Source organism: Alligator sinensis, unplaced genomic scaffold (genome assembly GCF_000455745.1).
Source record: "Alligator sinensis unplaced genomic scaffold, ASM45574v1 scaffold389_1, whole genome shotgun sequence".
In the NCBI taxonomy this organism is placed as follows: Eukaryota; Metazoa; Chordata; order Crocodylia; family Alligatoridae; genus Alligator; species Alligator sinensis.
The window spans coordinates 2,943,704-2,955,923 of record NW_005841951.1 but is presented as its reverse complement, the minus strand read 5'-3'; the positions used below and the strand labels follow the sequence as shown (position 1 = coordinate 2,955,923).

General features: G+C 41.9%; 1 protein-coding gene across 1 annotated transcript in view; it reads right to left on the bottom strand.

Annotated features, from left to right (window-relative positions):
- ERMN (ermin) overlaps nucleotides 1-8,968 on the bottom strand; it is an 18,824-nt gene extending 9,856 nt beyond the window's left edge. The window contains exons 1-2 of the mRNA XM_006020375.3: nucleotides 8,672-8,968; nucleotides 8,216-8,308 (exon numbers count right to left, since the gene is read on the bottom strand). Coding sequence (XP_006020437.1) covers nucleotides 8,216-8,308; nucleotides 8,672-8,918 — 340 coding nt within the window. The 5' untranslated portion in view covers nucleotides 8,919-8,968. The remainder of the gene's footprint in view (nucleotides 1-8,215; nucleotides 8,309-8,671) is intronic.
- Nucleotides 8,969-12,220: the final 3,252 nt, after the last annotated feature.

The following is a 12,220-nucleotide window of genomic DNA, read 5'->3' as shown; positions in this document are numbered from 1 at the left end:
GAGAGAGAGATGGCTTAAACTTCACTCCTTTCAGGGACATAATAATGAATCCTAATCTGTCATTAGGCCTCAGTGCTTATCTTTTTTCACAAAGCCCTGTTGTGCTTTCTACTCAATAGCCCACCAGTTAGGGCATTCGCTCAGGAGGTAACACACAGGTTTGTCTCTTCTTGCCTCTGCAACTCCCACTTCTGAGGTGAGTGCTCCAGCCACTCAGTTCTAGATAATTCTGGGGTAGGACTTCTTCTGAACAGAGCATCCTGTTGAAGCTATTCCTGTCTACATAGGTCTTCATAGCCTGGAAATTAGGGCTCTCTCCTGGGAGTGGGGAGACTTGGAATCAGTGAAAAACAAGCAAAGCTTACAGCTAACTTTTAAGACATGGCCACTAGTGGAGAGCAAGGTGGTGCTGCAATCTATTACCACCCCCGGCCAGGGAAGCAGGAATCTTGGGTTTTATGGTCTTCTTCTACCTTAGAGACTAAGTATACACAATCATAAAGCCCGAGGCTGAATCGATTCTGTCTTTGCAGGTTACTCTAAGATGCGGAGATTAAAGTGAGAGGTAAGTGAACAGACATTCACTTTTGATTCAGGAAATGCAGCCACATGTCAGCAGTGGCTCAGGCCATAAGCCAGGGGGTACTAGAGCATGCCACCCACCCCCTCCTCAGGCTGGCAGGGGCTGCCCGCCTCCCCTTTCCAGCAAGGGGTGGGGGGTTGGGGGGGGGCAGAAGCCTGGAAGGCCCTGCTGCCCCTCCCAGCCAGACCTGGGCTGGGGTCCTGTATGGGTCAGGGAAAGGATTTAAACCTCCACCCTCCTGGGACCTGGCCATGCCCCCTCCACTTGAGCAGAGAGGGGGGAAAATTCTTAGAGCTTCAGTTCCTTCCCTTTGGTAATGGATGTCAGGCTGGGAGGCATGCTCTAGTACCCCCTGGCTTATGGCCTGAGCCACTGCTGGCATGTGGCTGCATTCCCTGAATCAAAAGTGAATGTCTGTTCACTTACCTCTCACTTTAATCTCTGCAAGGGGGTGGTAGGGGAAAAAAGTAGTGGCATTGAATTCATAAAAGCTTGAACAAGAATAGTCCTTTATCTGAAGCTAGCACATATTGAACACAGCAATTTGCAACCTCAAGCACACAACAAACAATAACCAAAAATCTTTGCCTAAGCTAAGATACATCACAGTAAAACACAGTGAGAGTGCACAGAGCTTAGTCTAACTTAAAATGGAATGTAAGAACCAAAATGACAAGAGAAAGCCTTGCATAAGTCTTACAGAATCCTGAGGGCACAGTATCTCCTTACAGTCAAGTATTCAGAAAGTCTTTCTTGGGGAATCAGCAGGTGGTTTTAGGTGTTGAAGTGGAGCCACAGGCCTCATCTTTACTTGGGTTTTTACAGGTGCACCCCTTCTCCCCCTTGGTTGCCTTGACATTAGTATGCTTGTCACCTATAGAAGCTTTGGCAGGACTCTTATGCATTCAGAGTCTTTTGCAGACAATGGTCTTTGAGTAGATGTGATATCTTTTATTAGAGCAACTAAATAGTTGGGAAAATTGTTGTTTGCAAGCTTTCGGTCACAAATACCCTTCTTCAGGCATAGGGAGAGTCTGCTGGTGTTTATGTGCTCTCCTGGCTGGAATGGAAGCCAATATGCAAAATGCAGATCTATGAAAATGCAAAATGCATGGCAGTGAGGATCAGAGGCAATGGGAGAGAATAGGTGTGAGACAGGCAGGGGGGGGTGGGAGGTCGGAAAAGGGGAATATTGAACTGGTGATAGAATGTAGCTAGTAAAATGCAGACAATTTACCTGGGGTTATCAGATGGCAGGCAGGTCTTTTACCTCCTCTTATGTATTCCAGTCTCCCACCTTTTACAGGTTCTGCTTTATAATGTAAATGTAGTTCTCTGATTTCTTTGGTGTCACCAGCCCAAGCAGTCTGGGACCCTCTCCTGTTCCCTTAGCTCTGTCTCCAGCACATACATGTGATGATTGTGCCAGGTCTTTAACACCACCTCCCACCTCTCAATCTGGTCCTGGAGGGCTTGGCCCTGTGCTCTCAGATGGTAGGGGACCAGTCCCTCCAGCCCTGGTTTCCCAGCTTCTTTCCCCTCCCCTATGGCCTGGAGGAGCTGAGGGAAAATTACCCCTTATCAACTGCTTTTCTCACTCTGCCAGAGGTGGGAGGTGGTGGAGTCTGCTGGTCTCCTACCAGCCTCCTACCAAGCAGATCCAGGCTAGGTTCCCATGGCAGTGGGACAGAGGGTTTAAACCTCCCTCCCTCCCCTCTGCCTGACCTGCCTGCCCACAGCCCCACCCCCACTCCCACTCCAGTGGAGAAAAATTTGGCAGGGGCTCCTCTCCCTCCCACTCAAACCCCCTTGCCGCACAGGCAAACCCAGCTGTGGTCCCCAACTGGGTTTTCCACCCCAACGCCCTTGTCAGCCAGCCCTCACTGCTCTGGCTAGGGAACAGATGGGCAGGGCCAACACTGCTCTCTGGAGCAGATAGCACAGCCCAGCCCAGGGATGCAAAGCAACCTGGGATGCTGGGGAACTGTGATTTAACTTGAACCAGGAAGGGGTCTGGGACTGAAGCGACTGGTTTGGCTGACAGAGAGCAGATTTAGGCTAGATATCAGGAAAAACTTCTTTATGGTAAGGGTGGCCAAAATTTGGAATGGGCTTCCAAAGGAGGTAGTGCTCACCCCTACCATGGGGGTCTTTAAGAGAAGGATGGATAGGCATCTGGCTGGGGTCATCTGACTCCAGCTCTCTTTCCTGCCTAGGCAGGGGGTCAGACTCTATGATCTGTTGAGGTCCCTTCTGACCCTAGCATCTATGAATCTATCTATGAAAAGCTCCTTAAACTGGTTTGATCCAAATCAGTTAAGTCTGATACTATATTCAACCAGGTTTATCTTAAATCAGTTTCAGCCATTTTGAAACTGGTTTATGTGCACTGTATTTTTGTTCTGTTACAGGTTTTAACCAGTTTATGATCACTTAAACTGGTTTGTGTCCAACTTCTGTCCATAGCCAGAGGGTTTAAGCCCTTTTCTCCCACCTGTCAGGAAAGTGTCCTAACAGCCAGAATCCCAGCTTAGCTGAGGGAATAGACATGCTCTATCCTTTCTTTTGAAGCTGGATGTCTGTGCAGGAAGGAATAAAATATCAGTGGAGGCAATATGAGAGAGCCTAAAATCATGACTTTGTAACCTAGCAGTTAGAATTGAGAGAGACCTTGGTTTCAGTCCCAGCTCCTGTGATTATTTCCAGCTTTTTTCCAATGAATATTTAAGGAAAATGCATAAATAATAATGGAAATTGGGGAGGCCACCAGTACCGCACCTGGCTTATAGCTTTCTGGTTAAGGTACTTTCTTGGGACGTGGAACATATGAGCTTAAATCCCTTGGAGCTGGGGAGGTCTTCCATTTCTTCAGTGAATGCTCTAACCATAAGTCTATCATATGGTAGGCAGCACCACCCCTACTGTATTTTAGGAATTATGCATGTCGTGAGGACCTTCTGTCCTGTCAGTGTGTGCTCAGCGTGTTCCATGCACAAACCAGACACCTGTGAGGACTTTGGCACTCTTCCACCCAATTTCTGTGTCCTGATTGGATTTAGGTAGGAGCTAGATGCCTAGCCAGTTGGGGTAGGGCAAATCTATTTATATGAAGAGCCAGAACTGTAAGTGCCAGAGAACTGCCCAACTAATTAGGGAGGCATCTAATGAGTTTTAGGTGCTCCTAGGGTTAGACAGCCCCTGGATAAAGGTGTTTTGAATGGCAATTTTGGGCTTGGGCACCTGAAGTCTATCCAAGTCCCATGACAGTTGCATTAATCTTTTTGTTTGTTTGTTTTGGATCTAGCCCTACCACAGTAGAAATGTACTGGTACTAAAGAACATGGATAAATAACATATATGATCATCATGATCCTTCAAAAAGATTGGTTCCTCAACAAAAAAAAAAAGGAAGTCAGGATTTGCTATTTCTAGCACAACAAAACAAGCAGGAAAGTATTTTTCCATTAAAAGCTATGCAAAACAAAACCTGAGCTGAAATTCTTACCATGGATAAATATGACAGTAAGAAATGCTGACATATATGCAAAACAAACTTCTTCAGGAGACTTCCATAACTGCCAGGAACGTAGCCTGGGGTTCTCAGTGAATGACTAAGAGAATTCAAACTAAACACAGACTAAAGGAGTGTTATGAATGAATTGGGAAAAGGAGAAATTCAACAGCCTGATTAAAGCGTTCTTTCCTTTGAAGTGAGCTGTGAAAATATCTAATTCAGTAAGAGTAGGTGAAAGTAGCACATTTAGGGTGCAAACCTGTTGTTACTGAAATGAATTTGCCATTGACTTCTCTGAGCCCTCTTCGGGAACCAGGATTTGGAGGAGACCATGGGAATAAAGTACACAAAGAAAGGAGGAGGGAGAATTGCACTAATTTCCCAATATCTCACCCCTCTCTCCCAAAATTTTTATAGTACAACAGTGTTATCCAGTCACCAGTTAGATTAATCACAGGGAGCATATTTGTTCATCATAAATTTCCCAGGGGATTTATGGTATACTGGCTTCTCTTGTTCAAAGGCGGTAGACTGCACTTACCTGGGTATCTCGTATGTGTCCTATTTGGCACACTCCTACTTTAAATGATGCTGGACTATTGCAACAAATGGTCTAATTCAACATTTTGCCTGTGGGGGTCCTAAGTATTAATTAGACTGAATTGGTTAGGTACTAAAATGCTGTCTGCAATTTAGAGATAGAGTGCTTGTGGCTGACAGTTGGGTGGGGAGCTGTGAAAGATTACTTAATAGGTTATACTGTGCACTTAAAAGGCAACAGTTTTAAAATAGATGTCACCTTAAACAGGAAAAGCCTCCACCATGATTCACCTTCTAAAACTCTATGTAGCCTCCATGACACATTATTTAGCCACTGATAAATGTTTATTTGTACTAATGTATTAATCAAAACAAGTGTAATTAACTTCAGATTCTGCCTACTGTAATTGGCAACATTTATATAGCTCTTTTGTGCCTATCAGTCAAGGATCCATGTGGTAATTTACTACGTTCAAATTACTTTAACCTTGCTTTAACCATGAAAAGCATTTCAGAGTTCTTACTCTGCATTTTATTTAAATATCTCTTTCTATACTGTGTTTGAGAGGGTGGTTAGTAGTCTCATATGTGCAGGTGGCTACAGTAAGTCAAATAAATAGTTCTATAGTTAGATGGATTTATAAATGGAAATAAAAGTAATTATAGCAAGTCTAGCTCTAATCATTTAAACTAACTACTGTATCTGTAATAGAGGAAGGATCCTGTAGCGGTTAGGACACCATCATAGGCCTTGTGAAACCTGTGTCCAGCTGCTGCTATGTCCCAAATTTCCGCTATGAGTTTGAGCAACTCATAAGGAATCCCCAAAATGACTTAGGTGTGGCAATACTAAACAATACTGAGCATAATATAGTGCACACATTGCTTTGCCACATTGTGGACTTAACAGCCTTAAATTTTGTACTGAGCTTTCTTATACAGTGTCTGAGGGGAGTTAAAGCCCTGTCTACGTCGTGAGTGAACTTGGCACAGAGGAAGGTTAACAAGCATAGAGACAAGCTAATTTGCACTCAGAAGTTCTGACTAGCCTGCTCTAACCAACTTGCAGATGCAGCTACACTGTTTCTGGTTTCAGCTGCTGCCAGCCCACAATATTTGGTAGGTGTGAAGGTACTGCTACCTGGAAATAGGAAATGATGAGATGAGGAGTGTGGCTAAAGCCCCAGATGTGCAGGGTTGTGTACCTGCAGTGGCACAAATTTGTGTCACTACTTTGTGCCACAATGCGTACTCCAGCATGTGCACTTTGTTGCAGGACACTGTGTCCCACTTTGGGCAAACTGCCCTTACCCAGCTCCTCCCAGCTCCCGGCATACTGGAGCAATCGGGACACAAATAGAGAGAGCATCTCTCTGGAGGACCAAGCCTCTGCTTGTTCTGGCATACGCTATTGTAGCATGCGCCATGCCAATTTCTTTTTCTGGGGTTTTTTTTTTCTACTGGGAAATCCCAGTATCAAACTTTGCCCCTGCACTGTAAATTTGCAGTGGAGGGCACATTTTAATGTTCCATGAATGTGGTTTATGGCATCACAAACCACACATGCCTACATATGAGGATGTGGCCAGGGAGTTAGAAGCCTCTCTTAAGGAAAAGGAAGCAGCAGCTCTCTTTTAGCCAATAGCCCAATGATTAGAGCACTCACCCAAGATGTGGGAGATCTGAATTAAATTTCCTTCTCTGTCTGAGAACCCACTTCCCAGGTGAATGCTATAACTAGTTGACTATCATATAGTCTGGAGTGAGAATTTTGAATCCTTCCACCTGAAGGTTTTATTTTGCATAAAATAATAATATATTTATTGGGTCAGAGAGAGTATATGTAACTTTATAACTTTATAGCAAAGATGCTCACCTTGATGGAGACCTGGGTTCTGGTACCTATTCCAACATATATTTAAGTGTTTTATACAAAGTATAAGTAGTCATTTGGATGCCTGGAGGCATGTCTACATGTGCATTAAGGTGCTTTTTTATGCACATTAAATTTAGTACCTCCAATATGAGGTACTAAAGAAATGCACATTAGGCTGCCTTACTGTGCACTAATGAATGTGCACATTTTTTAAGTGACACTTAATGTGCAGTAGTCAAATTTTACTGTGCATTAGTGTAATTACATGATTTTTTACATGACATTTTAACGTACAGTAAAATAGGCTACTGTGCATTAAAGTGCACGTGTAAACGTGCCCTAGGAAATTTTACTAGCCGAGCCAGGTGCTCAGGCAAGTTAGACATTTTAGTCTTATGCAGCACCAAAAAGGTGGGGAGATCAAAAGAGGGGGAGGAGGGGAGTGGTGTAGTTGAACCCTCTCCCCTTCTTTGTTACTTGCTCCACCCAAACTTTAAAACCAACTGCCTGGCAGTGGCATTTCTATTCAGGCAGCAGTGAGGGAGTCAACTGACTTCATGACTCACTTAATCAACCTACTTCCTGCAAATCTTTCTTCACTCCAGAGGTATTAACAACCCTTTATCCTTTTTAATGGTCTTGATGGTCCACTATTTAAACTATCCTTTCTTCTGCAATTTTGCTCTTTATTAGTCATTTCTGGTAATGTGTCTCTTCTATTTCACAGCCCTGCAGCATGTTTTAGCTTTGGCTAAAAACCTTAACTGATGTGTTAATTCAGGTGTAGAAATGACTGACAGTGAAATAGTGGAGGCACTGTCAAGACACTCAATAAAACTAGATTTTGTTTTACAGATCTGAATACATTTAAGAATAATGACTACAGGACTAATGGGACACTATCTTTTGCTATTTTGCCTACTTTGTTTTTTATTTTAACTTAATATATATTCTAGCAAATGAGTGAATATTCCAATAAATTTACATTTGTTTTTGATTTGATCTCAAACTGAATGATACAGTGCTAGACCCCTAGTATATTAGTAAAGCTTGTTTCTGTTTAACTGGAGAAAAATGTGTTGTAATATGTGATGATGTGCGACACCAACTATACCCCACTTTTCAAAATCCTAGATCTGCCCATGGCAGTGCCTGAGTGGGGATGTTGAGAATGTAATTTTTGGACTTAAACACTTACAGTGTCAGATAGGTAGCAGTTAGGCATCTAAACCCTTTTGTGGATGTAGCCATTAACCTCTCAGCACCTTTGCTCATCTCTGTGAAACAGGGATTATAGCACTCCCCTATTTTTCCAAGGAATTTTTTAAGGTTCCAAAACTAAAGTAATGGGGACTGTGCCTGTCTAACCTGGAAATGTTCAAAAGCAGGTTAGGCAGACACTTGCCTGAGATATCTTAGTCAGGGATGATCCTGCCTTGAGAAGGGGGCTGAATTAAACAACCTTATAAGGTCCCTTCCAGTTCTCCTTTTTATGTTGCTATGAACCTATGTACATTCCTAAGATACATCCCTTTGCACCAGTGATGTTTTCTAAGGTTCAGAAGCTCTATAAATTTTGAGTGATTTATGGCTCAGTGCAGAAGTAGGAATTTGATTTGTTTTCTTGTTGGTTACTTGGAAATAATAAACTTTTGTAAAACCGTTTTCTTTAAAAGTCATATAACACAGCATTTCTTATTACCTTCCTCTGATTTCTTTTGCTCAGCTCGTGCGTCCTGGGAAGGGATGTCAGCTGATCTCTTCTTTAGAGTTGTATTGTTTTCATCTTGCTTTTCTTTAGAAGATACAAGAAAGTAAGAAACCAACTAATGATGCAGCTCAGAATGATAAAGACTAGGTTTTAATAGCCCATTGCCTTTGCTAAGTAGGAGTTACAAACTGCTTAGCTCTTCAGCCACATATTTTTAACATCATTTATCTATACCTGAAGCAATGCTGCAGGCAACTTAATTTCTTTCCCTGCATGTATCTTTCCTTGCTAGTTCAAATTTGAATCCAATTCTGAATTACTCCTTATCAATGTTATATCTACCCAAAAGGGTGAAGTTTAAGATACATTCTACTATTCATGATGCTATGTTGAAAATGAAGGATTTTCTTTCCAAGCAAATTTTAAAAATGTAACAATTTACTTTACCTTCACATTGCTGCTTCCCTTCAGGAGCTTCACACGTTGTGCTGTCCTCTAAAGAATTTTTAATTTCCTCTGGATTTTCTTTTATAAATGGAGCTTCAGAACTGGTTTCTGCATTTTCATGTGGAACTGAGCCAACAGATTTTGCTATTTCATCAATAATATCAATGACCTGGAACCGAGTTTTTTCAGGAGGTACATTCCCATTGTACTCAGGTATGCTGGATGCAATTGGTGCATCTTCTGTCATGATTATGGTAGTGTCCTACTTATTCCTTTAAGCTGTACACTTCCACTGAAGTCACAGTATCCTGCAACCAAAAAAAAAAAAATAAGCTATTTGACTTATTACCTTTCTCACTGGATTCCCCAACCCCCCTTAAAGAGTTATTAAGCTTCTCGTCTGACAGCACTGTAGCAAAACAGGGGAGAGAGTAACAATATCAGGTTTTGCCTAGGATTTGTCAGCAGTCCCTTTACACAAAATAATCCAATCAGCACCTTTCTTGTTGCTTAGAGTCTTCCAGTTGCATAATTAAATGCACCATTTTAATTTACATACACAAACAATCTGAAGCAACAAAGCTTTTGTGCTGGCATGTAGAGCAGGTCTTTCAGCATGTCAGCCTGGTGGTAATAAACAGAGATTTTGTACTCTTGTCATAATGGTTCTTTGTGTGCTCTCCTCAGAACAGGAAAAACAATTGTTCTAAATCTTTAATCCAGGCAGGATGACGACCTTTAGTCATATTAGTTATGTGTAACCAGCTTAACATTCCCCAAAAGGTTTATATTCTGTTAAATCTTGAAATACTGTTGGTCAGACAATAGGTTCATTTTACATTGGTTAAGGAGCAAGCTAGTTTATTTGAGAAGCATACATACTTTGCATACAAAACAGCACAATGCCACTTTCTTCCATACAGCATAGTTCATGCCACCTATATCCATCCAATAATACTTTACAGAAATAGGACCAAATCCTGGGAGTTATTTATTTCAATGGAAGTTGCAAACATTCTTCCCTGCTTAGGATCTGGCCCTCAGAAATAAGACTGGAGAATTAAAATAAAAAATAATAGTAGTAAAACTGGAAGGAGAGAAAGAAACTTTCTAAAATGAGATGGCAAGTTGATAAGGCAGAGAAATCCCAATGACAGGACATTTCTACATGCTAGAGAACCTGGTGCAAACATTTTCAATAGAGTGATGATAAAGTCTTCACAAACAAGCATGGTTATCATATAGCATGTAGACAGATTCCAAATTTAAACCTAATAATATCTAATAATAGCATAATAATCTGTATGATAAATGAAGCAGTGGCAGAAGACTAATACTAATATAATTATAACCCTGATCCAACAAGCTGGCTGAGGAGAATGAAACTTTTATAAGAATACTCACAAAGAATGAAAGAAGTCACTGCCATGACTCACTGGGTAACAGCTGGCCTGGACTAAGCACTGGAGGCATTTTCTGCCCATAACTGAACTTATCCCTCCCCTTTACAAGCCTACCACATTAAACCAAGTTTATATAAGAATGTAAATCTCCAAATTACTTTTCATATTTGTACAGTGCAAAACATAGATTTTTTTGGCTTACACATTTCAGAATCATTCTGTTGGGATCCTACATGGTGACTGGATATGCCACTGAAATGGAGTCAAAAAGGGACTTGCCCAAGCATCTTTGTTGTCTTTGTCTTCAGATTATGACATTAATGATGCCTATGAAATCCAGATTTAGCTGTTGATAGATTTGTCTAGAAGTAGCTTGGGCAAAGCATTTTTTTCCTGTCATATTTATTGCATATGTTCATCACTTCTGAATGATTGAAAAGTAGAAATATGTTCCCTACTGGTATATCTCTAAGGACCAAATATCTAATTTGTAAAAAAACCCTCAACACATGCTGATCCTCACTATGCTCCATTCTCATGGCATAAAAAGACTACAAAGGTGGAAGATTTCCCAAGAGAATCACTTGAGGGCATAAATAGTCCTCCCAAGCTGCAGATCTCCACAGTAGGGGCATGCCAGCAGCAGTCCAGGAAAATATACTATTTCTAAAGCATTGCAAGCCCCTGCTTATGAATCATCTCCTTATGGCTATACCTTAGAGCATCTTGGTTGGAGCAATTATAAACTATGCTAGGAGTCAAATTAACCCTGGTTTGCCCTGACAGGAGGACCAAGTAGCCACAAACAAGCCTTTTAAGATTCTCTTCCTCACCTGTATTCAGTGGATTTAGGGCTAAACTCAGGCCCAAGCCTTTCACGTAATACAAGAGCCAGCACTTGTAGGGGTCATGCAGCTGTCAGTGAAGGGACAATCTGAAGACCAGAGGAGCTGATTCATAATCGGACCTGCAGGACTTTGGTCACTGATGATGCTGGATAAATTGGAAAGAACCCGGCCCAAGTGCCAGAGTGCGGGGTGAATTTACAGGACTAAAGGGCAGAGGAAAAAAACCTGTCTTTATTGGAGACTAAGCTGATGTGATCAAAAAGTCAGTAAGACATGACAGAAGTAGAAGCCCGCCATGCTATTTTTACATAGACAAATTTTAAGGAAACATCAACACATAACAACATGTTACAATATTTCTCTGAAGGAAGTAAAGACTAAGTGATCTAACTGAAATTAGAAATCTTTATAAAGACAGGCTGTGAATACCTCATTTGGAATTTGTACAGGGTCATTTTGTCTATTCCAGGAGCTCCTCAGGCCTGAAAAGATTAACTCAAGTTTCAGGATCACAACCAGCAATCCAGTGCTTAACTTTTTTAACCTTTCCTTTAAAAAGTGAAATTTTAGCTGTTATAATTGAAGTGACAAATTCAAGACCATGAACTGAATGTACATCTGCAATCTCAGTGACATCTTAAATTGCAAATGGCTGGACCCAGTAGCTCTGAGAGGTGTAAATGCTGCAGGTTATCTCAGTCTGAGGACCATAGAGTCTGCCATTCTATGGCTATAACATTTGTCATTTTTTCCTGAAGTCACAAAACGAAGCATTTTTCCTGGGAAATGTTGTCATTCTACAGCCAGGCACCCAGCACAATTTTTTTCCCTGTCTCCTTGCCCTCCTGGGCTATGTTAGTTGGTGTGTGTGATAATTTGAGAAGTTGGTAGAAGTCATGAATGTTGTTTGGACTACAGAATTGCTTCCTTATAGAGTAACAGTGTACATAGAGTCAGTCAGGCCTGTCAGTAGAAGTATTTTAGGACAGTGGGAGGGCTAAAGCCTATGGAAACTAATCCCGCCAAGTTTTTCATCTGGAAGCAAGAGAATTTCCCTAAATGCAGAACAAAGAAATGTGGTAGTAACACTTGGTCTCAGAAACCAGAGCCTAGGAAACATGAAGCAAAGAGGGGAGAGAAAGAGAGTGATGAAAGGGGAAGCCCACTATTGGGTCTAGGAAGAAAAACAGAAGGGATTTGTGGCGGGCCAGTAGGGGGCGCTCCTGCGTTGAGCCGCCCACCTCCCTGCGCCCGACCACCTTCCAGGCTCCGAGTGCCTCCCTTGGGGTGCCTCCCGT